Source organism: Dermacentor albipictus, chromosome 3, assembly GCF_038994185.2.
Source record: "Dermacentor albipictus isolate Rhodes 1998 colony chromosome 3, USDA_Dalb.pri_finalv2, whole genome shotgun sequence".
Lineage (NCBI taxonomy): Eukaryota > Metazoa > Arthropoda > Arachnida > Ixodida > Ixodidae > Dermacentor > Dermacentor albipictus.
In genome coordinates, this window is record NC_091823.1 from 71,755,322 (window position 1) to 71,783,050 (window position 27,729).

At 44.0% G+C, this 27,729-nt stretch overlaps 2 protein-coding genes across 3 annotated transcripts; one reads left to right on the forward strand and one right to left on the reverse strand.

The window, feature by feature from the left end:
• Positions 1-521: 521 nt before the first annotated feature.
• On the reverse strand, positions 522-21,801 carry LOC135900663 (ubinuclein-2-like). Of its 2 annotated transcripts, XM_065430187.2 has the most exons (6): positions 21,462-21,801; positions 21,149-21,399; positions 16,236-16,322; positions 16,064-16,174; positions 8,433-9,346; positions 522-2,156 (listed from the first exon to the last, which is right to left on the reverse strand). In XM_065430187.2, exons 2-6 carry the CDS (start codon positions 21,317-21,319, stop codon positions 1,250-1,252), a joined length of 2,190 nt encoding a protein of 729 aa, XP_065286259.1. In that variant the 5' UTR covers positions 21,320-21,399; positions 21,462-21,801; the 3' UTR covers positions 522-1,249. The 2 variants fall into 2 exon arrangements, with proteins under 2 accessions (XP_065286259.1, XP_065286258.1); XM_065430186.2 differs by having other exon boundaries at positions 21,149-21,801.
• A 414-nt stretch (positions 21,802-22,215) lies between these two features.
• Positions 22,216-26,271, forward strand: LOC135900665 (inhibitor of growth protein 2-like). The gene is made up of 2 exons (XM_065430189.2): positions 22,216-22,680; positions 25,573-26,271. Exon 2 carries the CDS (start codon positions 25,647-25,649, stop codon positions 26,196-26,198), a length of 552 nt encoding a protein of 183 aa, XP_065286261.1. The 5' UTR covers positions 22,216-22,680; positions 25,573-25,646; the 3' UTR covers positions 26,199-26,271.
• Positions 26,272-27,729: the final 1,458 nt, after the last annotated feature.

Consider the following 27,729-nt stretch of genomic DNA (forward strand, 5'->3'; position numbering starts at 1 on the left):
ATGCACTACCACTTGAATACTAATTGTAACAGTGTTAATAACTCTTCCCAAAGGATGCACTCAGCCCCATCCCCCCCCACGTTTTCTTGCAAGATGGCACATTTCACAGGCCAGAGCAACTAACTTACCAGAATGCTAGAGGAAAAATGATGCAAATGATGCATTTTCAGGGGTCAGTCCTATTCCACGTTATGCAGATGTTCTCTGCCTAACTGCTACAACTTATTCTTTATCGTCTTTATTCCATGCACACACACAAAGCTTCAGCAATGATTTTGTAGAGCTCATGAGTGTTGATAATTCTTGGAGACTACCCCAAATGAAAGCAGCAGACTTTGAGTGCCTCGTGGCAAAGCTCCCTACTCGCTTCTGTGCCGTTGCTGTATAAACGAATAACAAAATACAGCGACATGTATACATCTGTTTTTAACAGAATGCGTGCAAAGCTGTGTGTGCGACCGTTCTCCAGCAGATGTCAATCACACTCAGGTATCGAACAAAGGATACAAGTCACACAGCGGTTGTCTTTCATTTTCAAAGTTGCATTCACATTCTGTCATATTTATTTTTTACACGGTGTACTTATATAAAACAAATCTTGCAACATTTCACAACAGATGAGGTGCTATTAAAGTGCATAAATGTTTACATAGTTCTATACAATTCATCATGCTCCTTTTAGCTTCTGAACAATAATGAAAAAAACTGGCTGCATTCAAATACAAAAACACTAAGCGGACCTTTTCAGGTGCTTAACAAGACACTAGACATGGCACGTAACACATGTGCCCCTCCTCCTTCCTTTCCTGCATCGTTGCTCTGCACAGTAGTTTTAAATATCGTAAGCACTGAAGCAGGCATGATTTGCTGTGGAATCTTTGAACCTATTTTTGAAGAAACTCTACACGTCTGTTGCTTTCCACAATGCGAGAAAACTCTAAAAATTCTTGTAATGACTCCACAATAGTCTACAGGCCTGTATGTGGCAGGCCTAAGGGACCTAGATGTGTCCCACACACAGAAACAGTAACTATGGTGCACAGAAGGCGTTGTTTCTTGCACAATACATTTACAGAGTTTCTAAGGAACTGCAAAGGCATGCTGGAAGATCCCATCACAGTTTGCAAAACCTCCCAGCAGAGTTTGGACACGGGAGGCTTCTCTTGAGGTGCTAGATGCTGCCTGTGACATAGTGAAGCTTGTTCTCTGTAATTGATGCCATGCACATGCTGCTTGCTCGAGCAGCTTCTCATGAAACATGACCTTGGCCCTGGCTGGCACCCTTGGACCCGTGGTGGCTTTGGGACGGAAAGGGGTAAGGTCGCGGAGGTGGCGGGTAGCTGGCTGAGGGGGACGGGTAGGATGGCCGCTGGCGCCAGTGCTGTGGCTGTGGCTGCTGGGCAACACTAAGGTGTGGGCGTGGCCGCTCTGAGGGCAGGGTTGCCGCTGATGTCCTGGGCAAGTAGCCTACGGGGTAAGGGAAGCCCTTCATGCCTTCCAGGTTGTCTGGCTTGTAGTAAGGGGTGCCTCCTGCATTGCTTGGGGGCTCCCCTTGCTCCAAAGTACGCTTGAAGGCCTCCATGAAGCCATAGGAATGAGTCAGCCGCAGGGACGTACTTGATGTTGCTGTACGGGCGAGGTGTGGGTGGACCTTGGGCTGGCAGGTTCCTGCTTCAAGCTTGGAACCACTGCTATCCAGGTGGCGAGAGCTGGTCGCTGGGACGCTCGCTTCACCTCCTGAACTGGGGAAGTTGCCCAGGCTGGCAGTAATTATACGGTCAAGCATCTGCGAAGCCAGAAAGGGCTTCGAGGGACTGCTGTGAGGTGGCCGTGCATCTGCTGATGGAGGCCTTCCCGGAGACTGCAGGATGACCGAAGTGGGGACAGAGGTAGCTGTGGGTGCTGGAGACGACACTACTGGTGGTGTAGGTGTGGGTGTAGAGGATGGAGGTGGTGGGGCAGGCGTGGTAGAGACTGGTGTAGAGACAGGCGTGAGTGGTGATGCAAGGGATGTGGGAGCAGCTGATGCCGATGGTGATGAGGAAATGGTCAGTGGCGTAGGTGGTGTACTGGGGCTTTCTCTGCCAGTGTCAATGTGGCTAGACATCTTGCGGAGAGCTGAGCCAGGAAGAAGTGATGGCTTGCGAGGTTTTAACCTGGGATACAAAAGTAAGAAAAAAAAGACAATGCCTGAATTACACATGTGCTCTTGCATACACATTAGCAATGGTGCTCCATTACTGTTACACATGAATTAATCACAATGGCCTTGCAGGCTGCATTTGTCAACTAGAGGCCTCCAATGCAGGTTTTTCGTGGTAACTTCCTTCAAAAACTGCACCAGTCTCCTCCAATACCTTGTAATATTTTATTTAGAGAACATAAAAGGAAATAATGCACATGCAGAGCCACCCAATATTTTGGCACCTCCAGAGGGACTTTTGTGCAGCACAGGCGATGGCACCCAACATGCTCAACAAGGTTAAGCTAGAGTTTGGATATCGGTTATGCATGCTGGCCGACAAGAGGTGAATGCAAACTCATACTGATGCTCCCCACATCCCTTAAACTGCCACATGCCCAACATCCTAACACATAAAATATAGATGTCCTTAAACAGCAACATTTTTTTTAACGCAAAGTAATCTGCGACATGCCTAATGTGAAAACCTGGAACATTGTTCAGGGGCAACACAGGCTCACTAAAGCTAATGCCATGTAAACTGCGGACTGGGGATCTTAATGAATGTGTGTGCATGGTCATATATTCCAAAGAGCAGTACAGGACACATGCTTGCACAGCCTTGACATGAGATGCACTGCTTGCCCCCACTGCCTACCACTTTTCCCTAGCACTATCAACATCAACCTGCAAGCCAGTCCTGCCAAATGCATGCCATATTCCTAAACATTTTAAGCTTCTGATTGCACCACCAAAAAAAAAAAAAAAGCTGCCTAAGCTGCAGATTATTGCGGCTACCAAATGCAGTTGTTTCAACAGAAATATTGCCAACGCCTGTGCAACTGCCTACTAGTGACATCATAGAGCTCTTGTTTACAAAAAGTGAATGTAATTGAAAGCTCGAAGCTTCCATGAAGCCGCAGGACACCTCAACAGAAAGAAGCAGTGATGACTATATACACAAAGTAAAGCTGTTTTTAGAGCATAGCCCTAGGCTGACAATTGTGCTGGGCCACTTTTATAAAGACCTAAACATTTTATGCAGCTACATTTGCACAAGCTACATGTCAGCTTTATTTCCTATTTGCTATGGTATATAATATTTGCTTGATATTTTTGACATGCTGATGCGCTCTAGGCCCACTGATAAAGCACGCTCCTACCTTCCGATCTCTCAAATCTCTTCAACATTATATGGCCACTTATTAGATTATGCATGCCTACCTGTTTGCATGCATTACTAGATTTTATTAGTTCTAAGCAGCACAGCATCTCAGCACCTTGCAAAGTACTGAGACATCCCACCATTTTCCAATTCCATTTTCAGCTTTGCTATCTGTTCTTCAGAATATACCAACTCAGTGCAGCCATGAAAGCTCCAGAAAAGCCTGACACAGCAAGCTTTCAAAGTTGCAATACAGTCGTAACTGGACAACAAATGCAGCACTATGCTTGACCTAAGTTAAGAACAGGCTACACAGTACGAGAATACACCTTGGGAGAGGCATCAGCAATGGGGAGGCTTGAAGAATGATCATAGTCTGGCCTTGCAATCTATAGGAGCTGGACGCAAGCATTACACTCCTGGCATGAAAAGTCAGCATTTTTTTTAGGACAAATCCTGGCATAGGAAAAGATATAAACAGAGCACAGCATATATGTGCAGGACAAAGCTGCAACTTGCAACTAAGTGAATGTGAAAACTAGAGGTCCCAAACAAAGCACCATGTCATGTTTGCGATGTCTTTGCACCACAATTTTTCTGAAGAAGGCAACACTAACTGGCCCCATATTGAATGCCTATTCTAGTTCAATTATCAATATCTGAATTTAATGTAATTAACTGCCTATATACCGTGTTTTTTAGACTACACAGAATATTTTAAAAATTGCCGGTAGCAGATAGCACAATTCTAAGTTTTGAACTAGAGTACTCAAAGAGATGAACATTACTGCCACGAGAAATCAAGTGAGTCATCAACTAACTAGCGTATTTTCACTAATTATGTTTTGCTAATTATTTTTAGCACATATTGCAATTTACTAATTATAGATGGTGAGCTTTCAAGACATGTACACTTGAAATGAATTCTGAAGACGGCACCAGTTTCAAGATATGTGCTGTCACACTTGCGGTGAAAACTCACCGGCCATAATTAATTGAAACAATATATGCTGTAAACTAATTAATTGAAAACTTAATTACCAAGTCAATTATGCATTTTGATTTCTTGTGGAAGTAATGTCCACCTCTCAAAGTAATCCTATTCAAGGATTAGAATTGTGCTATTGTCCACAGGCAATTTCTAAAATTTTGTATAGTCTAAAAAAACAAACACCAGGTATATTAGTAGCTGAAGAACCACTACTGAAATGGGAGCAGTTCATTGAAAAACAGGTGATAATGAATGTGCAGTCAAGGGACACCCCAATGCGTGATCAGCTCATGTGTTATGCAATTCACATGCAATAGCGAAAGCCAGGCAGCTCTTCACACTGGCAACTTAGAGCCGCCTGTCTGAATGGAACTCTATAGAGTAACACAAGGCAAGCATGCCATGCACAGTGATGGCTTGTCGCCTCTGATCTGGCATGACAGTTGCAGGCACCATGCTAAATTCGTTTTCTTCCTTGCATAGAGGCACAATACTAGTTTTCAAATAAAAAGGATGGCCCAAGAAATGCAGTGCTAGTAACAGTTTCTCACCACGTCTTTGTGTCTGCTGTCCTTTAAGCATACAACGGAGGGGGGGAGCAGTGATTGGTGCAGCACACTCATTAATACAGCCAAGCATGTGAGCTGCCCAATAGTGCTGGCCATGGAAATGAGCTTGTGCTGCAGCTGTGCCTATACAAATCAGCTAGATACAGAAAATAGGGGAGGTAAGAATTGATGCTGAGTGTCCACACCGGGCAAAAGATCATTCTAGTTATGGCGAGATAAGGTCGCCATGGAACAAAAATAACTTTGTGAAGGTTTACAATGCCATTGCAGGAAGCTTTATTCGGCCCACCAATCTGTATCATTTTCTTTTCTCGTTCTCTGTGCTGTTTTCATTTTATATAACCTCTGTGCAACTATCCCGAAACCAAACACTCTTCAAGTCCTTTCTCTCTGTTCACATATTAGTGTTTGTCATGAGCTGCTTAATGGTACAGCAATGCTATAAAGTTGGTTGCTCCTGTTTTCAGGACTAACAAGTGGTCTCCGACGCATAATATCTGCCAGGCTGCGAGAACAGTCACATACATTATCTCGAGCCAAGTATCAGAAGTGCATCTTAATTACTTCAAACACTACAAACCACATGACTCTGCCATATCATTCCATCAATTAGCAACATCTGACAGCACAGGAGCTAAGATGCTGCGAGGGATGCAGTGAAGCCAAGGTTAACCTCGTAGCAGTGGCAGCATGATTATGCAGCAAGCTGCTGCATAGGCAAATATACTTTTGATTCCCCCGAGTCAAGTTCCAATAATGCAAGCAACCATGACCAGGATGAGGAGGGATGGGTTCTATGAAAAGCAGCTGCCCAAACATTTATAAACATGCCATGCTTCAACACGTATAGTAAATTGCAAAGAGGATGTTTGCTCTTCATGTTTTTGACATGGAGTTTAATGCAATATTATCTGAGCACAAAAGTACACTGTATCTGCAACCTCATCATGATGCACTAAATCTAGAAAGCTTCATATTTAGAAATTAAAAAGAACAAAAAATCGGCTTGGAAATTGCTGCAGCATTGACTCTGAAGCAGAAAGCACAACATGTTATAGACAGAATACAAATATTTTGTTCTGTGAAGGCAGCAAATGTTACTGCTGTAAATTACATCAATTTACTTCTTTTTACAATTTCCACTCATGATGCAAAGCATATCCCAAACATAGTTTTCTGGAAAACTAATCCAATCCAATGCTGTTAGAGGCAAGCTAATGCAAGCTTGGTGGTCCTGCTTCATGAGTAATGGGTTAACATCAATAACAAAATCCATATTGCCAAATACGCATAAATGCTAATTATAAGAGCAGCCAAAGGTGTATTATCAGGAACTATTTGTACAGCTCCTTTCTTTTATTTTTCAGAAGAATGATTATGCAAATGTCGTGAATCTTGATATGTACAGTCAACCGCAAATGTTTACGGGACGCAGGATCTGCCAAGAAGCTGAATTCTCGCGAAGCATGGTCACACAGCCTCGAATTACATGTTCCAGCATGTAGTAGCCTTCGCCACCTGCAGAGTGATTCATTAAATACGAAGTGACATGCCTTTACAGTTCAGGAATTCACATTTGAAAGGGAAACCACATCCCGCAAACTTTTGCTGTTGACTGTACATACAGAAAAGGCTCCTGCTGATGGTTCCCATGAAATGTTACAGGTGAAATAATCTTCCAAAACAACTTATTTTTATTTTAGCAATACTGCATCATTAGCTGCCATTTCACTTGACACTAAAATGCTCAAGAGTGCATGTGCATTCAACAATTAAAAAGTCCCATCACTAATATTCAAAAGAAATAACCCAGAGACTAACTTATGCTACCGCCAGTCCACTTACAGTGACAGAAGTTTGTCCTCCTCATGCTATGTAATGCTTAAACCTTGCCGACACTTTCCTCTGCTTCTAGCAATTCCCTCCAATCTTTTGTCCTCTTATTTACTTTTTACAGCTTTTTCAAACTGCACAGTTACAAAACCTCCACACGAGGTAGCACCATCTTAATGCCTTTTGTTCTTCAATTCCTGCCAAATTTATGAGAATCAAACATGGCATAAAGCAAACCATAAGCAGATTGCTCCTGACTGATGCTTTTTTAAGCCTTCGTGCACATGTTGAACAATAAGAAGGCTGGCTTGACACACTTCACTGGTGTGAACCTGTATAGAGGTTGGATTGGGCAGACATTTACTAGCTCGTAACTGCTGTCACAGCAAAAAAAGCTTTCACTGGATCACCTCCTACAGCATGGCGGTTTCATCACATATCTGCTAACCTGTGAACCTAAAAATTTGAACAGATCTTGTAAAGACGACATGGGGAGGGGGGGACAGCACACCATTATATGCCAGCACACAAGCAGCACCTAATGTGCAACAGGAGATACTGACAAGCAACATGTTTTTAAGATCACAGTGACTTTCTCGACTTAGCTGTTGCTGATTGTGCTAACTTAAGCAACTTTTCAGAATATACTTGCTCGGTGAAAGCGCCGTACTCTGACACAAGAGGGTGGTGCAGGGTGGTTTTGCATGCACGGTTTTTAAATTTTTTTTTGTAATCTTATGCTACCCCATCATTTAAGAGCTTTAATACATTTTTGCGAACAGAATTCATTTCTTGTGGAACTTCACGCAGCATTCATAATATCATAGAACAAGCCCAAATTTGCGAAATTCTTTTAAGAATTTAGAATGGGCACATATGCCCATGGTGCAACAAATCTTTCACTTGACTAAGCAGCAGAACACTTTATATTGAGACAGCCTCTTTTACTGCATCAGTTCACATTCTCTCCTAATTAAGTTCGGCACTAAGTACTTGACATTGCATTTGACAAACCATTGCTTTTTTTGTTACAATAAAATGATCATGCATTTACATGACTCCTAATACTATTCGTCTTGCATGAAGACAAATTTGAACCTTAATGATAGCTTCAAAGAAAGCAAGGCAAGCTCGAGGAATGAACAGAACCCACAGCTGTTCGGAAACCAATTTGAATCTCACAGCTGTAGCTAGGAAATTTTGCAACTTCATTTTTCTTTTTCTTTTTGTTCCCAACATGCTTTTGTTCATTTTCTAGAGGCAAAAATTTAACCAGCTGTCCTAACTTGACAGCAGCACAACGTATGAATGCATTTCTAGTATGACATGAAGCAATGCCAAATACACTGAATTTTTGTTGCAAGGTAAATAATAATGTGCAGGTGTGAAGATTGTGGTACTTTTTCTTTCACAATGTGTTTGCAGATTTCAATATAACTGTAAAGTGGGCAGAGAGTTTCAAATGCAGCAGGAATTTAAACAAAGTGTTAGCTGCTGCAGACTTCCCAAAAAATTTTATTTCGTACAAACCAGAACTAGCTGCAGCAGGCTGACCGAAACATTTTATTTCAAACACAGCAATAAAGTATAAACACCAAATAAAAATGCAGTAAAAACAATAGGAAGCAAGTGCATGCGACTCTCAGCTCATCATCAGACCGATCCCTTCCAGCCTTTTCAAAAAGCACTCACGTGAGATGGCCATGGACCTGCCGGCTCTCACGGAAGAGGGTCTTGGCAGTCACAGGACTGTTCGCAGGCCACAGTGGGCACACTTCCGTGTCCAGAAAACGGCGCAGGTACTCTTCCGCTGACTGAGTGCGTATCTTGGAAAGCTCGTAGCAGCGCAGTTTTATTCGCACAACCTCACACAAAGCCTCGCGGAGACGGCCATCACCAAGGCCCTCCCCAGCATCCAGGGCCTCTTTCAGTCTCCGTAGCGGCTCACCCAGCCTCCCGTCCTCTTGGTCGAGGCGTAGCTTCTTGGCTCGCTTCAGCAGCGTCTCCTTAGTGCAAGGCAGGAAGTTGGCAAGGTGCGCATACACCAGCTGACGCTGCCCAGGCCCCAGCTCACGCGCCCTCAGTTCCACGCTCAGTAGCAGCTGATTCACATGGCCCCGGAAGAACTTGCACTTGCCCTCGGTCGAGCGCAAGGCTGCAGCACGTTTCAGACGGCGCACCTCATTTTCCAGTTCGACAGGGAGGTTGTCGGGAAGGCGCGGACACTGGACGTCAGACGAGATGGGTCCAACAGGGTCGTCCCCAGTGCTTGCGCCACCGCTGCTGCTGCTGCTACCACCACCACTCACTACTTCTTCAACGACCACGGCAGCACCGCCCCCGCGAACCACGGATTCTATAGCCTCGGCGATGCCACTGTTTGCGGTAGCGAGTGAATCGCGAAGGTGCTTTGGCCGTGGACCACGAGGCTTGGGTCCCCGCCGGGCGCCTCCCTCTCTAGGGCCCCTCTTGCCCTGCCGTGGCCTGGTCTCCCCCTGAAAGTCTTCAGAATCGGAGCCAGAGGGCGTCCGGAACTCCAGTTCTCCTGTGTTGATGTAGAAGCCACCGTGCTTTGTCGTCAACGTCGATGGCACCAGCTCGTCGTACTGTTCAAAGGGCAAAAATAAGATAGACCTTTGTGATCAAGTGCTACACATAACACCAGACAGACATATTCTTGCAGTAAGGCTAATTCAGGTGGCATACATGGTCATGTTCATAAGTAGCACGTTCTGAATACAAAATCAGGTACAAGCCCGCAACGAGCTAGATGCAGCACTGCACATTGCTTCAATCAGTTTGTTACTGTGGCTGCTTAGTACAACAATTAAGGTATTACAAGATGGGTGAAGAAAGGAAGGAATAGCTAGGCACAATCTTAAACAATACATGTGATACTTTTTCCACTAACCTGGCACATTGAAAGCAAGTCTGAAGTATTCATCATCTTACTCTAATTCAAATGCATTTTACCACTCGTGTTTGCACAACCGACTAAACTGTCATTAGCAGAAAGGCACCCAAATATTTTGCTGACAAATTACTACTACAGCCCCTAAACTATAAGTAAGCGCAGTAACTACAAATAAAAACCAATCTATGTACAGTCTCATTACTACTTGAAGAGGACCCTAGTTCTTGGTGTTTAGCAATAAATATGAAAAATTGTCTGTTGATATTAATGCTTAAATTCAGCTTCAGATTCAAACATAATTTGATTCGAGTAGAGAGACCAACCTACCAAACTTATAGGCCGGGCATACATCACTAAGATGTTGTTTAAGAATTACATATATTCGAAAATTATGAAGGCAATATTTTTGGAAACAACTACACCCACTAGCTATTGCTTCTAAATGCTTCACTGAAAACAGATGTCCCCTGCACAGCAGCTGTTAGAGCAAGGTACAGTTGCTCCTAGTTACCAGGCAGCCAAAATTATGGAAAAGGAAAAAAAGAACTGCCCATACAGACAGACAAATCACAATACTGTGGATCCGCAATGTTCTGTACAGCAGCACGAGCACAAAGCCTAGCTCTACGAATGAAATGTGGAATATGGACAAATGGATGTGAACAAATGTATATTATGAACAAATGTTCTTGATAATGCTGAAAATAAATTTGAAACAAACACAGAACAGAATACAGAATACTACAAGAATTAACATAAGACAACAATAATTATAACTAAGGCTATCACTGCAAGTGATGTGGGCCGGTATGATGTTTCAATTCCTTCCACTGGATTCTATGCCACTAATTGTTGAATAGTGTGAGTCAAGGACACAATGAGACCAGGGTGTCTACGAAGTTGACATTTCCAAATTCCCTGATTTTTCCAGGTTTTCCCTGAGCACCTTTGCAAAATTCCCTGAATGAGCCAGAACTTTGTTTTAATATGTCAAGAGAGGCTGACACCATGTTGCACGAATGCTGTCACTCTCTAGTAAGCATGCTGAAACAAAAAAATAACAATCCGATTTGAATAGTAAGAAGTAATATCTATTTTATTTAAAAACAAAACAGAAGGACGGTGTTAGTAAAATGCACAGCGAAAGAAGTGGTAAAACCCATTCCAAATTGAGACGAACATTTTCAAATACGAATGAAAAGGAGATGCATACACGAGCAAATATTTTTGAATATGAGATATTTCTATCAACTGATAGCAAGCTCATCGGTATGAGGCCTGAACTTTGTCACAATCAAGATTCTCTCTCTGCAGCTGGGAAGTCAACCTCAACAGTCGTGACATACTCTCAGCCCATACACAACATCTCAGTGTTGGGTTTCACTGCTTTAAAGAGTTTATTCTGGTTTGCATGAGGGACACCTGCATCTCGGCATCAGCCAACACTGTTTTTTGAGCTCAAGCTCCTTCAAAGAGGCGGCGGCACGCTTCCTGCCTTAGTTTGTCGGTCCTTTCGGTTCTCATCCTCCTTCTGCCACCACCCTTTCACCCCATGGATCATTTGAAGCATCCTCTTGGTCAGTTGTACAGTCAACGTCCCATTTTCGGACTCGCTAGGGGCCGCAAAAAACATCCGAAAAATATGGCTATCCGGAAAAAAAATGAATGCATGCCTTTAACTGCCCTTAAGGGCTAAAATTGCCACAAGCACGTCCGAAAAAAACTCTTAAAGCCTGTCAGCACACTTATTATGCATATCGGTGCTCGCACTTTGACATGAGACGGGGGTGCACGCGTGTATAATTAAGGAATGCATACTGTGTCCCGTGACAATTGCTCCTTCCCACCCTTGTTATGCTTCACTGCCTAGCACTACTGTACTGAGGCGAAACTAACTTTCGGTGACTGGCATTACGCAACGCGGTGTGCTCTGCGAGCTTCGAAGCCAATCGCGAGGATTACAAATGCGGAGTCGGTGCCATTGCAGACAGCGGCGAATTCTTTCAATGAAAAACACGGCACCGCAGGGCAAGAAGCTTAAAGGGACCCTGAAACGCTTTTGACGATTTTCTACAAACGTACCGAGTCGTGTAGGTCCTTCTGATCATTACTTGACACATCTAAGTGCTCTGCGTAAAGCGTGTAATTTATTATAAGGTTTTAAAAATGCACATCGCTGCCGATCGCAGCGCACTGCTCGGCGGAATTTTAAGCCGCCCCTACCCATATGACCGAAATAACCCATATGACGTCAGTGGGGTGAGCTATCCGATTGGCTGACCAGGGCGCGTGATTGATAATTTTTCCAACTTTATGGTAAACAAATGATCTTCGTAATAGTTGGAATGTTAGTTAATTTGTTTTTATAAAGAGAAAGTAGCAGAAAGAGAATGCACAAGAACAATTTTTCAGTACACTTAAGCACTTCCGGCACACAGCAAGTGTCGTCTGCTTGTGTTACAACGTACTCCATTTTGACGAGAGCTCCGCGGTCAGAGTTGGTCTCAGTCTTTTCGCGAGCACTATGATTCGACTTTGTTGCCTTGTGGACTGCAAACGTAGCGACTGGCAATATGTCAAGCTGCGACATCGTGTCCCTCTGCAGGGCAGCGTACGAGCGAACTGGCTGCTGCGCATCAGCAGACTGCCGCTATCCGATCGGCGCCAGGATTTGCACATTTGTGGCCGTCACTTTACACCGGAAGATTACTAAAGCACTAGCGTTTCGCGAGTCCCGTATTAGGGCAAACGTAAGCGCAAGGGGACAGGGTCTGGCCGCTTGACTGTGCCGTAACGGGATGAGCCGAGATGAGCAGAAGGGCAAAGGTGAATGGTCTGCACGGTGCAGCCACCTGGTGGCATAGAGCTCAACCATACACAGTAGCAGCAACGAAGCGTATTCTTTTTTGCTGCCGGTGCGTATTTTTCGCAGGAGTGTAATCATCAACACGTTGTTTTTGTAAATGTTTAAAATGTTTTACACTTGGTTAGAGCAATATTAGCGCTTTGTTTGGCTGGTTAAGCGCTGCGCCAACAAGTGTCTGGACCGTGCAGACCGATCAGGCCGCTCACGTACGTCTGCGCCAAAGTTCCTTCATCAGCTTGAGTTTATGCCTCCAGTCATTTGCCGATATGACCAGCTTGCCTGTGGCTAACGGAATACCAGACAGGTTCGGCGCTACGACAGAATGCTCGCAACGCACGCTGCTTCGATAGCTCTCGCTTGGGGTCGACAGGCAAGCGACTAGCGGAGAGGTTTCGCGCGGACGGGGACGGGCTTCAAAACAACCGGAAGTGGACGATGTGACGTCGCATCGTGATGCAGGACCAGTGAAGGCGGAGCTTAACCCCGCTCGCTCGGCGAACGAGTTGAGGAGGAAAAGCATGGCTGGGGAGGAGGGTAACTTCTAATCACTTGTAGCTCCGTTAATACGTAATGCTTCACTTAAATTGTGGTGCGAATGTTCTACTTAAGCTGTACCCTACGTGTCTACAAAATTTATCCGAACCGTTTCAGGGGCCCTTTAATAGCGAACGTAGAAGCAGCTAGGCTTAACGTTACCGCGGTAGTGGCTACGGCTGCCAGCGGATCTGCGTGCGAGAGTGCCAGTTCGAGGCGGCGAGATGATAAAAATGGCCGCGGTGGTGGCTTCGATTAATGCCATTTCAGACCTGCAGTCAGGGCAATATACATTGACTATATGGAATACGTGGTGGTGCCGCAAAGTCGGGCGAATTATCGGGCACGTTCGAAAAATCTGGCATCTGGAAAATCGGTCGTTAACTACTCTGGCAATACATCATGCCGATGACACTGCGTCAATGACGATTCTTTGCGATTCCTCTTTTAGTGGAGCCAGCATTAACACGACTTTCGTTCCCTTTCAGTAAAGTTACAGGTAATTTTCCCTGATAGAAGCACAAATTCCCTGAGTTTTCCCTGAGTATTTTCAGGCTATTCAAATTCCCTGAGAATTCCCGGTTTTCCCGGTAGGTAGACACCCTGTGAGACTATGCAGATATGTGCAACTAGTGCAACACAACAAAAGAAGCAGCCCAACTGCTGCAGTTGCCTTTTTTTTCCCTGCTGCTATCGGGGGGAAGGAGATTTGCACCTGATACAGCACTGCCCAGATCATTCTTGCATCCATTGAACACAGCTGCGACTGGTGCATGCAGTTGATAACACATGTAGAGTACCACTTTGAATACTGATGAAGCGCAAAAAGGAACGGCATTGGCATAGAATCATTACACCGTCCCGGCTCTGCACTCTAAATTCAATAAGCAAAATAATATGAACACCACAGGGTTCGTACAGAACATTCAACTTCAAAATTCAAGGACAATTTAAGTGTTTTAAGGATGCCAAACGACAAATTCAAGGGAGAAACAAACCTTATTTATACGAATACATGGAAAAATAGTAAATATGGATTTGTGCTGCCGAGTTCGAGGTTGTGGAGGCCCCATTATGATGTCTGCGACACTCACAAGTATTTGTGCACTTTAATTTAGGTGCACTTAAAGAACCCCAGATCGTTTCAACTAATTCAGAGTCTCTGTTATAGTGGGCCTCATAATCAGATCACGGCTTTGGGCATGTAAAACACCAGAATTAAACTTTTTTCTTAATAGTGAAATCTCAAAATTTCTTGCAGCTAACTAGCTGCCGAGTAGGACCCAGGCTTGAAGCTTTTGAGGTGGCTATTCAAAGCTGACTTTCGTAAGCATGCTTAGAATGAGCCAGTATTTCTAGAGCTCTAAACTTGAACATGAAGCCACAATGGCTGCAATGTGAACCAACTAGCAAAACAACCAAAATGGGGATACAGCCTGGTCGCTTGATCTGGCTTCTCCTGGCTCCATGAGGGCAATGGCAATTTTAACAAGCCTCTTGTTAGTGGCTGCAGAGATGCAAGATTGCATTACTTAAGAGGAAGCTTTAGCTCGGGCCCAACTCCGATGCGACCTATTCAAATACATGTAAAATGCAAAATCGCTTTTCTGAGATAACCCCTGGACCAATTTTCATGAAATTTGTTGCATTTGAGAGAGAAAGTTCAATTCTAGTGACTGTTGGAAGCAGAATTTCAATTTGGGGCGTTAATTATGTTAAAAGAATTTCAAAGAATTTACTAGTACGAAAAAAAAAATAGAAGCACGAAGTTTCCAAATTCATAGCTCTGCATCAGTAAGATATCGTGGTTCTGTAAAAGGCATCCATTAGATCATTCAAAGCGGACAAATTCCATATGTCAATTAATATCTTATGTGAATTTGTTACGTTGTGTACAAGGGTTCTGCAAAAGCTGTATTTCCATATTACTCAATTTTATTTAGCTTTATGTGTAACATATCAATTTTGACCACTTTATATGTACTATAAGATAGAATTCACCAAATTGTGATATCATTTTTCCTTGCTGAGTTACAGAGTTGTAAACATGATAGCTTCATTTTCTAAAAATTTTCAATTTTTGTCAATTTTAGTCAAGAATTGGCAACATAAATCAAAAATTCAAAACCAACAGTCACTAGATTTTAAGTTTTTCTTTTAAATGCAACAAACCTCGTCAAATTTGGTGCGGTGGTTGCCGAGAAAAACAAATTCTGCTTTTACATGTATTTGGATAGGAGCACCGATCTAAAGCTTCCTCTTAAGGGCACTGAAAATATCTAGATTCATTTCCCAATGGACACTCCTGATTTCCAGGCACTTCCCTTCTAAACAGACACTTCTCATTTGAAATTTTCCAGTACTCTGAATGTTTAAAAGTCGCTCCCAGGCCCAATTTTCAAGGAATTCAAGCACATTTATTTTCGAGGAGCTTCATGGGCCCTTGATCTTTTTCTCAAATTCAATTCTATTCCAACAGTCACTAGAATTTAACTTTCTCTCTTAAATGCAACAAATTTCATTGACATCGGTCCAGGGGTTATCTCAGAAACAGAACTTCAGGGAGGTGTACGAACCCTGGCACGATGCATGTGTAATGGACCATGTTGCAGATGTACACATACCATGTTGCAGATGTACATATTTTTATAGACGCACAATACACTATATGTAACTTGTGCAACTCCAGAACAAAAGCACTTCACTGCGCAGATATCTGCTTTGCTCATGGTCAAAATATTTCCATATGCAGAAAGCAATGCACCACAATGGACAGTATAGCCAGCACTACATCTTTCACCAAGGATTCATTTCAAACTTTTCTTTCATAACAGTACACATAAGACTTGCATTTATGCTGCTTTCTGCTGCTTGCTTATTTAAGAACTCTGTGCATGGAACAAGCAAACATGACAGCCGTGGTAGATGACTCACACTATTGACATGATAAAACCACGATATCCCTCCTGCGTATGACTTGCATTTTATTTTCCCTCACAGTTTACTCACCGCTTCTCCGTTATCAATAAAAGGGTCCGTCTCATCGTAGCCCATTCCTCGATCAACGTAGTCCTCCCAGGCAATCCTACCCTTGCGCCTCTTCTTCCCGTGTTTTGATCCCTGTGGAAGAGCAGGAGCTGCTCACTCCTTGCACATGGTACAAAGCTTAGCTACGACTCACATATTTTTCCTCAAACTTCCGTGCAATCTCCCGCACGTTGTCATCCTCATTGTCTCCAAAGGGGTCATCTTTGTCCACATCGGGAGGCTGGAAAAGTGTGTGAGAATCTGTGAATGCCTGCAACACAGCCTGCTCCATACGTATATGACCTAGCAAAGCATTTGGAGAAATGAATGATACCTCATCAATCAGTGCAACAACTTCTAAAGTAAGAATTGCTTCTCAGAATGAACACTGTGTGCCTCCAGTTAATCACCACTGCATATACAGCACCTAGTCAGGAATGCAAAAGTAACACATATGAGAACCCTAGGTTCTTTAATGTCCACCTGAAGAATGGCACATGAGTGTTTTAGCGGCCCACAACCATCAGAGTGTGGCAGCAGTGGCCACATGCTGAACTTGTGGCCAAAATGAAAGAAAACATAAGGGAACTGCTATGGTGGCCATGGAATTTTCTCCAGCTCCACCAAGAGGTATGTACATGCTCAGGTACAACTATCTGGGCATGAAATGGGCATAAACATCCATACTTCAGAAAATAATTTTTTTTTTACTTGTACATTTGCCTTAAGGAAAAAAAATGCTTGAAGCACTATAAGAACCATGAAGTGTAGTGTAGTCCAAATACAATACCACAGCATTCAACAGTGCCCTGGTAATTAGTAGCGATATTTAGCATTGGTTGTACAGTCGGAATCAAAAGTTTAGAGGCCGCGGCATCTGAGAAAAAGCTGAATTTCCATGCAGTTTGTGAACATAGCCAGTAAAACCGTATGACACTATGTTGTTCGCGTACACTAGTAGACGCGGGAAATCCGAATACCAGGATGTGTGCCCAGGGTGCCGAAATATTGAACTTCTCAGATCCCGCGGTCCAGAAACTTTCGACGCCAACTGTACATCGTACGTCAATATGAACTGGAACACTAAATTTCCCTTTAAAGCTAGCGATTTTTCTTCCTGTGATGAAATAGGCAAAGTTCCATGAGGGGTAGGGTTGGGCGTGGGGTGCACTTCAACACGAGAAATGCAGCGAAATTGGAGTCAGTAAGGTTCTGACGTTCTTGCTGTTTCAACGCTGATTAAGCGTTCCTATTGCTTTCGGGGCAGCCGCGCAAATTTCTGACCAGAATTGGTCACGTCGAATTCTCAGGCGCGAAGCGCCATGGCCCCAACGAATGAAAATAGATGCGCAAGTTTTTAATAGTCCGGGGGCGGCAGCCGCAAAGGGCTGGGTTAAGAGGAAGCTTTAGCTCGGGTGCTCCTATCTAAATACATGTAAAGGGAGAATTCGTTTTTCTCGGCAACCGCTGCACCAAATTTAACTAGGCTGGTTGCATTTAAAAGAAAAACTTACAATCTAGTGACTGTTGGCACTGAATTTTTGAATTCGGTCGTAAATTTTTTTATAAAAAGTTGGCAAACATCGAAGATTTTCAAAAAACGAAACTATCAAGTTTACAACTCTGTAACTAATACAATTCCGTGAATTGCATCTAATAGTACATCTAAAGCGGACAAAATTGATATGTAACACATGAAAATTAAAAATTTAGTAATATGGAAATACAGCTTTTGCAGCACCCTTGTAACCAACGTAACAAACTCACGTAAGATGTAAGATGACATATAGAATTTGTCCGCTTTTAATGATATAATGGGTCCAGTTTACACAACCGCGATATCTTACTCATGTAGAGCTATGAATTCGTAGACTTCGTGCTTCTATTTTTTTTTTCGAACTAGTGAATTCCTTAAAATTATTTTAACATAACGCCCTAAATCGAAATTCCGCTTCCATCAGTCACTAGAATTTTACTTTCTCTCTCAAATGCATCAAATTTCGTTAAAATCGGTCCAGGGGTTATCTCAGAAAAACGTTTTTGCGTTTTACAAGTATTTGAATAGGCCGCATCTGAGTTGGGCCCGAGCTAAAGCTTCCTCTTAACAGCGAACCCCGGCTCGTACAGGTCACGTGGTGTTATGCGGCTACCGGTCTATCTTCCAAACAGCAAATGTAGCACAGTAAAAGTTCTAGAGAGGCACGAATTGGTCAGGTAGCGCCCTAAAGTTGAGAAATCAATAATAAATACGCATCAAATATTGAGGGGGGAAAGCGGTGATAATATGAATCGTGACACAATAGAAGAAAGGGGAAAATATAATCCGAGATCATGCGTAACGTGCGAGACAACTACAGACAATACAAAATTTGATCATAACTATCTTTTATTTCCCATTCTTTATGATCTGGTTTGCTTATTACTAAGGCTAACATACGGTGATGCAAAAAATAAAATAAAACTCTGAGAAGTGCACCGCGACGATGCGCAAAGGAAATGCTGTACAGTTGTCATAAGTGAATTTGCTAGATATGTTCACATCTCTTGGCTAAGCCACAAGGGTTCAACTTTCATGTGACAGCTGTGCGGAGTCAAAATGAGACCTGCATTAATTAAGCTTTAAAAAAATATTAAGTCTTTCGAACTACAGGTATTCAAAAGTTTGTATCCTTCTACACGCAGGTACCCCCTGCTTATTCTTAGTTTTCGGCGGATGAAAAAGAATGATGTCAACACATGTGACTTGTGTTGACATGTCTATGTGCGCTAGCACTGATCCGTTGGCGAGCGCAACTGTTATTATAATGATTGGTAGTAGCAGTTGTATCAGAATCCTTTACGCATAATGATTCTGGTAGTATAACAGTTTTTGAGGAGTGACGCGAGGCGAACCGTTAGTAATTTCTTGTATTAAGTAATTATCCGTAGGAACAAGACAACTAAAGCAAAGTGCATAGCTAAACTAGACATCGCAAACTTACAGATTATAAGGCAATCAAAACATCTGCGGGACAACTTCGTTCATGTCCCCTGCCCTCGCCTAGACCGAAGAGAACAGTCCAGGCCATAAAGGTATGTGCGACACTAAACATGTAACAGGCCGTACGGCTAATAAAATGCGAGGCGAATTAAAATACGAAGCGAAGATATAAAGGCGAAACAAACACTCCCGCCACATCAAAAAGAAAAAAAAACAGAAACAAAAAAGAAAGAAAGAAAAGTATGCGTGTGAATATTGAGGGAGAGGGAAGCCGGGGCGGGTCAACGCGATGATCATCGAATTATTTAATCAGCTAACATGATCCACGCGAGCCAGAACATATCCATGCGAGTCGCTAAAGACAACAACACTGTATGAATTGACTGCAGATGCAGTATTCTAACTTAGTTTAACTAAAGCTGAGCAAAAAAAAAAAAGACAGTAGAAATGGAAAAAGGTTAAGAAATAAACCTTCAAACAGTCCGCAATTACTTTCAAATCGCACGCGAGAGAGCATCAACGGCAACTCAAGAGTCGCAAAACAAAAGTCACATAAAGTGAAAAAAAAAAAGACCAATACAATCGGGCATCTCATTCGGTTTTATTTTTCATTATATGCTCGATTAATAAGCACCCCAAACGCGACTGTCTGATCATCGAATTATTTAATCAGCTAACATGATTCACACTAGCCAGAACATATCCATGAGAGTCGCTAAAGGCAACAGCACTGCATGAATTGACTGCAGATGCGGTATTCTAGCGTAGTTTAACTAAAGCTGGGCAAAAAAAGGGATAATAGCAATGTAAAAATGTTGAAAAAGGAATTTTCAAACATGCCCACAATTACTTTCCAATCGCACGCGAGAGAGCATCAACAACATCAAGCAACTCAAGAGTAGCAAAACAAAAGTCCAAAAAAAGTGAAAAAAAAAATAATTCCGGCACCTCATTCGGTTTTATTTTTCTTGTGTATACTCCATTAACAAGCAACGTCAAACGCGACCGTCAGAGTTCAGTTCCGGGTGAAATCTCACATTGATCGACCAGCACGCAAACTGCCGATTAACGGATGCGGATAAACAAATAATAAAATAAATAAAAGGCTTATTTTAAGACTGACACCATTTCGTTGACCTTTCGCCGTTAACAGACAGACGCACGAACTTCACAAGCATGATCTTTTCCAAGTGCTATCAATGCGCGCGAATTATTCACAAACACATGATTAGCCTATAAGCAACACAACTGCGGACGCTGAATACTACGCATTCTAAATGGTTGGTCTGAACAAGAGAAGACGCAGCGTGATAAGCCCTCTGAATAAAAACACGACCTTGTAATCTTACTCATTAGCAACTACAGGCAAGCGCAAATTGAGAACGTAGTTAAAAAACGACGTAAATCCACATTCAGCCAAACTGTCACAAGTGATTGACACGAGTACAGTGCACAGCGATATTCTCTCTCTCTCTCTTTTTTTTTCTTTCCTTGGAGGCATACGCCTCGCTAGTGTCCTTGGTCAATGCCTCGATTTTGAGTCAAGCGCGTCGTTATGCCAAACGAAGGTAACAGCTCCAGGGCTTAACCTTCTCCAGATGCACTCCCAAACCCAACAAAAGCAAACAAAAAGAAAAGGTGGGCCGCACCAGGGCAGGACACCTTTTTTTTGACCTACAACATGACGCCACGATGCAACACAGCCTTGACAAGCGTTTTAATGTGCTAATGTCGCCCAAAGCCCAAATTCGCTCAATATGAAGGCGCCCGCAATAACCGCTAGCGTGGTACCGAAAGTCTTTTTAAAGACAAAAAGACAATCACCAAAGAGGAAATTGGGCAAACGTAACCCAGTTCTATTTCCGCGACAGCTTCGTGTAACGTCCTCGTCGCCCACAACACGCGACATATTGTTTTGTCCGCCGGTAATACCCTTCCCACTTCGGTGCACTGCGGCGGGCCCTTCCTAAAGGAAACGGCGAAACCCGCTTCGTATAAATATTCCGGTAAAAAGTAGGAGAAGAAAAAGAAATGCCCACACCGTCAGTTACATTGCGATGTCACGAGCAAACGAAGGTCCACCTTACCCGTGTGGATTTCAACAGGTCACTGTAGGAGTATTCCGGGCACGAGTCCGTTTCTTGGCCACTCGACAGTAGCGAGAGCTGAAACCGCCTTGTCGGGCACACCTCGGCACGTTTTTGCTTGGCTGGTGCTTGGTTGGCTGTCTCGAGCTTGATGCGCCTCGGTTCAGCCATAGCAGCGACAGCACATCAGTCGCTCCGCCGAGCGCGGCCCCAGGGAACTGATCAGCTCCCGCCACCCGTATCAAAGCACGCTGCGAACATCGCACAGCGCCATTTTAGATCACCGGTTTCCTATCCAGTCTCTCCTACGCACCCGTCTCGCTGGTGGCGACTACTAATCGCTATGGGACATGCTGTCGCTGGACGCTCACCACTACACACCGACGGTCATGACGCGCAACTTTGCTGCACTTTCACACGCACTGGGACTTCGGTCAACGACGTGACGGGCATGGCGCAGGCTTGTGGGGACGAAATCCTTCGGTGTTCTCGGAAGCTCCTTCGTCGATCCTTACGGAGTTGCTTTCATCCCACACTACTTAGCACTTGAGCTGAGTGTTTACAGTGTTTGCGCGGTTTTTCGGTCCGCGGGCCGCACAAATCTCTTGTTGTATTTGTTGGGTAACAGACACGCCGTTGGCGCCCCTGTCGAAAGTGATGTAAAGTGGGCGTGTCTTGTACAGTAACGAACCCATAATCGGCTAAATACACACACACAAATCGTTAAAAAATCAGTTTCGACACAGCGAATTTTTTTTTCGCTTATTGTTTTTGTACAACTTCTTTTGCCAATATTTGTTTCCAATGAAGTGTTTGTGTTAAACAATTAAATCATTATAATGCAAACCAGTTACTGTTATGTCATGTAAGTATCGTTGCATACTCTTAAAACCTATTAACAATAAATGTTATGTTTGCTCTTTACGGCTTTGTGCGCGTTTCTGTCAAGCTGAAATCATCGTTTTTGATCGCGCGGCCTCTGGCGACTTACTCAATATTTACCGCCAAAAATTTTTTTTGTTCGCGAAATTTTTAAATTTTTTTGGTATGTTATTTTGTCAAGCACATTGGGCTGAGACAAGTCAAGCCAAGCCCACCAGGTTACAGTGGCGTGGTTTGGTCAGTCAGTTCGGTTGTTGTGCGGTTGCTCATCCATGAGAACTCGCTTTCAGTTTTACATTTTCGCTTCAGCACCGTAGCCGATAGCGTTTTTTTTTTTTAACGAAATACGCGTTTTATGTAAGCCGAGGCATGAATGAAAAGCAGGCATTACCCGCTGTAAGTAATTGCAGCTGAGCTCGATCATAGCGACGGCTCGGCGTCAGTACGTGTTTCTTCAAGCTGGTTCCCCGAAGCATTCAACATTACGTCCAAGGAAGGCAGCTCGTGGGATGTAGCACTGAATCAGGCCGCTGTAGAGGCCTTGTATTCAGCTGCTTACATCGAAGACTACCTGGATTGCGTGGAAAATCTGCCCGACGATGTGCAGAGAAATCTCAGCCAGCTCAGGGAGCTGGACGTCAAGTACCAAGGTGCGTTATCATATTTATTTACAGTCGTGGTGCAGACTAACGTCACTTGGCCGGCGATTGAGGCATGAATGTTAAGCTGTTCTTCACACTGAGCGGACTGCTTTGTTGCGTGCTCATGATGTGCACACGCTTGGCGTAGAGAATGCGCAACCGCGTACGAAAAAAGGCAGGATTTTCCTGTTTATGACAACATCGCGCTGTCACGGAAACGGTAGCACATAGTGTACGCTGTTGGAGAAGGCATTTTATCACCTGTTGAAATCCCGTTGGTCCACCAATTCTTCACTCCCAGCGGGTGCTCGATCATATGCAAGTTCGTGCATGTGTAGGATGTGTGGGACGTTATGGATGGAATTCGTCTTTCGCAACCAAGACTGTGCCACGAACTCGGTGCTTTCATTCGGGATCTACCGTTAGTGCATTTTTTTTTTAACCTAACTTCTCGTCCTTATTAAGTGCCGAGTTGGAAGCAGTGCTACTTGGCGAACAGACATTTCAGCCTATTCCCAACAATGTCAATGGCATTGTCGTTTCTTTCCCGCTCAAGGCAGTTGCATTTGTGCATTTCACGTGACAACCGCGACAGTTGCTTTCTACACGAGCCCCGATTTATCGTTACGCTTTAGCGAAAGCACGAAAAGTAGCCATTCTCCACCGTGTACTGTACAACTGTTTCTTTGCTCATGCTCCTTTATTATAATAACGTATTTTCTGCGTGTGCACTTTAGTATGCACTCTATTGCAGCTTGGTCATTTGCCATTGCTGCTGCAATCAGCACCGTCATGTTCATATAAAATAAAACCTCTAAGAAATGGGAAACATCTGTACCACTTCTGCTTGCGCAAACAGGACAGACCACACTATGCTGTGCCACATGCAAAATGCGTGCATTTAACAGCGGAGCTGCTGTGTGTGACAGAGTCAAACAAATGCACCAGTGAAAGACTTTTGAATGCTTTAAAACATCCCTGCCACTATTGCTGACACACATGGCCACACCTTTTCGTTCCAGATCTCGGCGGACAAACTGCAAAGCACTTCATCTGGACAAAGTACAGTCAAACCTTCTTATAACGCAGTCACGTCTTACTTGAAAACAGAGAGAGAGAGCTATTTATTATGAGAAAAAAGCTGAGAGGTCAGCTTGAATCAATGTTATGACCTGCTACTCGGCATTGGAGGAAAGGGAATCGGTGTAGAAAAAAAGGATAGAGAATACGTTGATTATGAGGATAAAGATGGGGATAAAAATTTTGCACACTCCAAGACTCTTCGAAGTCTCATGCCCAGTCTGCTCTCATACAAAAATTTCTTGAGAGTCTTCAAACTATCAGGTTGATGACGAGGCTCAGGCAAAGGTCCCAATAAAACCTTTTCAGTCAATGGTGCAACGGCAAATTTTGACAAGATGTCTGTCAGCGATTTTCCCTGTGCATCAAAGTGCGGGCACATGCGCAAGAGGTGCATTTGTCTGCCCGACCGGTAAGATGCAGGTAGTGTCAGGTGAAGGCCACACCTAATTGTAATCTGTGCAGCAAGCTTGCATTGCACCTTTTCATGGTGGGTGGTATCCGTATTTTCATCTCTGGGTCGAGTTGATGAAGGTGGTGATGATGATGACTTGGTGAGGCCAAATATACTGCGGTATTATAGTGCAGAAGTCTTTACACTAGGGCATTAGTATCTCGTCATAAAAACTGGATGGACACCAGTGTGGCATTAACATGTACCATCTTTGCCTCTGGCTCGGCGAGCTTATTTCCGTGTAAGCCACAGTGTCCCAGAATCCATTGAAGCCTTATGCAATGGCCAGCTATTAGGGCAACACTGTGTGATTTGATCACCACTTGAGCAAGGACATAGTAAGGTCCTCGTCTAAGTGCAGAATTGATCACTTCAGTGCTGGCTTGGCATCGGAAAATATAGTCCAAGTCTGATGCAGCTCCATCGATATATAACAAATTGCCTCCCGAGTGGCAACACTCTTTGCGGCTGTTGATGTAATTTGGCGCTCGAAATGGAAGTGCTTGCTGGTCTTCATATTCAGTATTATGATTGCCATGGTTGAAGTGATTGTTGACACCAACACACCAGTAAATATATGTATGGAAATGGCATATTCTTCAGATATATGGATTATAGTAAGTTGTTTAAGTCCACATGAGGGTATACATGATTTTCTCCAGACTCTGGGAATGGATAAGTTCACCACAGGTCTTGACAAAGTCCGCGTTGGTACGGCTGCTCCTTTTGCTTTAGTGAAGCCTGAGGGAAGGACGCTCTCATGATGCGAAAGAGATTCCGAGAAAGTGCTGTGTGGATGTAGAATGTGAATCGTCAATAGAAAGCCACAATAGTAACCCCGCCCTTTGTTGAAGTGCAGCATGGCAGACCAAGGCATGTTCTCAGTGCTTGAGCTTGTAAGCTCTCCAGTGTACATAGGCAGGAGGGGCGAATGTTTGTAATAATCGGTAAACTGTATCGTAGGTAGCCTTCAAAGCGCGATTCATATAGCTGGAGCAGTGACGTCTCTGATGGGCCTCGTTTCATGCTTGCTATATATTTAAGCATGTATGTGAAGCTGCTTAATTTGAACGTCATCATCGACACTTACTTAGACCAGGACAAGTTCAGGTTAATCATCACTCCTAGGAATCTGTGGTGTGTTACGTACAGTATGGCTGTACCATTAATCATGATCTGGTTGCGGTGCATCACCTTGCAACACGAAAATAGATTCATTATATCTGATATTCATTGTAAGCGTATATTTGTTACATGCCGATATCAGTGAAACACATTTTAGATTTTATATTAAAGTTTTACTGTACCATCAACAGCCTGAATGCACACTTTCATTTGTCCTTTATTTTTTCCTGCCTGACACGCAGAAGTGCTGGCAGAGCTGGAGCAGCAGAAAGGCCTGCTGGGCAGGCGCGACTTGGATGTTGGACGCAAGAAGGTGATGCTGCAGATACAGCATTCGCTCATCAAGTCACAGGAGCTCGGGGATGACAAGTTGCAGCTATTGCAGCAGATCCAGGACCTAATCGAGAACAAGGTGCGCCAGCTCGACCAGGACTACCGCAATCTTGACCACGAACCCGAGACGCGGGAGGCCAAGCGGTCACGTCGCCAGCGAGGCCACGACGACGAGCAGACCCCCGTGCCACATCCAACGTGTGGCCGGCGGCAGCCGAAGAAAAAGCGGCGCCGGGGAGCCTCGAACTCGGCTGGCCACCAGCAAGGGCACCAGCAGGGACAGCAGGGTCACCAGCAGAGGGGTGGCGGTGGTGTGCCTTCACCGGCCGAACCGCCCATTGACCCCGATGAGCCCACCTACTGCCTCTGTGAACAGGTCTCCTTTGGAGAAATGATCTGTTGTGACAACGAGGAGTGCAGCATCGAATGGTTCCACTTCTCCTGCGTTATGCTCACCACAAAGCCCAAGGGCAGGTGGTACTGCCCCCGGTGTCGAGGCGATCGCAGCAACCAGATGAAGCCTAAGGGAAGCTAGCCACCCCAGTTCTGCCGCACCAGTGCGACAAAGTCATTATACTGATGGCACCTAATAAATGTTCCTCTACTTTTGTCTGGGTATGTGGTGTTAATTAAAGGCTAATTGCAATGAAATTTTGGGTTGCGTAAGAAGGATAGTTTCAGATAATGTGGACTGTGGGGTTTCAAATGTGCTCTTGGGTCAAAGGAACGACAACAAAGTAGTGCAGACAATCACAAGGGCATTTATTTCGTCATTTATATACTAATCTAGACAGCTGAATTATTACCGATATGACTTGCCGAGGGGCGTGCGACAAATCTAGGAAGTCCAACTCGCCGCAACTAGATTGTGAACGAATATGTTCACAATCGTTGGTGCGTACGGTTATGTGAGTGGTGGCGCATTCGAACGATCGTGTTCATCCATTCCAGTGTCCTGCTCCTAAGCCTTTCGCAGGATGGTCGTACGAATGGCTGGCATGCGTGTGTAACGTCCACGCAACTAGCCGACGCTGAGCCAAAGAGGAACAGGCTACTCTTTTGCTCCCGAGTAACCCCGCCGTTACGTGGTGTTTGGAGCACAACGCTTGCGCCATCTCATACTAATCTGCACCTACACCTGCCACTGGCAGTGCCTGGCTACGCGGGCAAGCCCCGATTACAGGAGATGCGAGAGCCATGCGGAAGAAACATCATCAGGAGACGTACGACAGTCGAGCATCACCACAGGAGATGGAGCGGTTTCTGTGCAAAAATTTAAGTATGAAACATGAGTGCATGTGTCACATTTCATAGACCTCTGGAGGTCTAAATTATTCTGGAGCCCACGCTATGGCGTGCCTCATAATCAGGTCGTGCTTTTGGCTTGTAAAAACCCCACAATTTATAATTTATATTTGTTACCGAAAAATGATGGAAAAAAAATGCTCCCATGAATGGTTGCCAGAAATGATGCACAACACTGAGAAATGGTGGATCCTCTCAGTACGTCCTCGGAGATTAGGCAACGCCCTCTGAGGTGATGTGCTGAGATATCTGCTTACCACCAGATGTGTACATCTGAACAGGTGCTATATAAATGCTGTTAGTAAGAAAATCTGACTATCAACTTTGCAGCTTTGCCAAAATAGCCTCGATAGCAATTGGCCTTTAATATACTTTTCAATGGGTGTGTGCTACCAAACGAGCCTTTCAATAACAGCTCCAAGCAGATAGTGCTGTCCGTTTCATTTCACTCTTTGATTATGCACAATAGGTGAACAGACAAGAGACGAGCACAGATAAGACGCAAAGTGCTGCATATTTTATGTGTTCGGTCCCTTACTTCAGGCACTGTACTTCACAGTGTTCACTAGAGTTTGTGCTGCCAATATGTATGCAAGCTGCGGCAAATAGACAGAGCTGAGTGAAATTGTCACCCTTCGCAGTGTCACTTACTTAAGGGATGCTTTGTTGAAAATAATTATGTCGGTAACATTTTAAACAAGCTCCACAGCAAAAAATAAAGGTTGATGATACACATGGCATTAGCAAGTTAAATTTCTTGA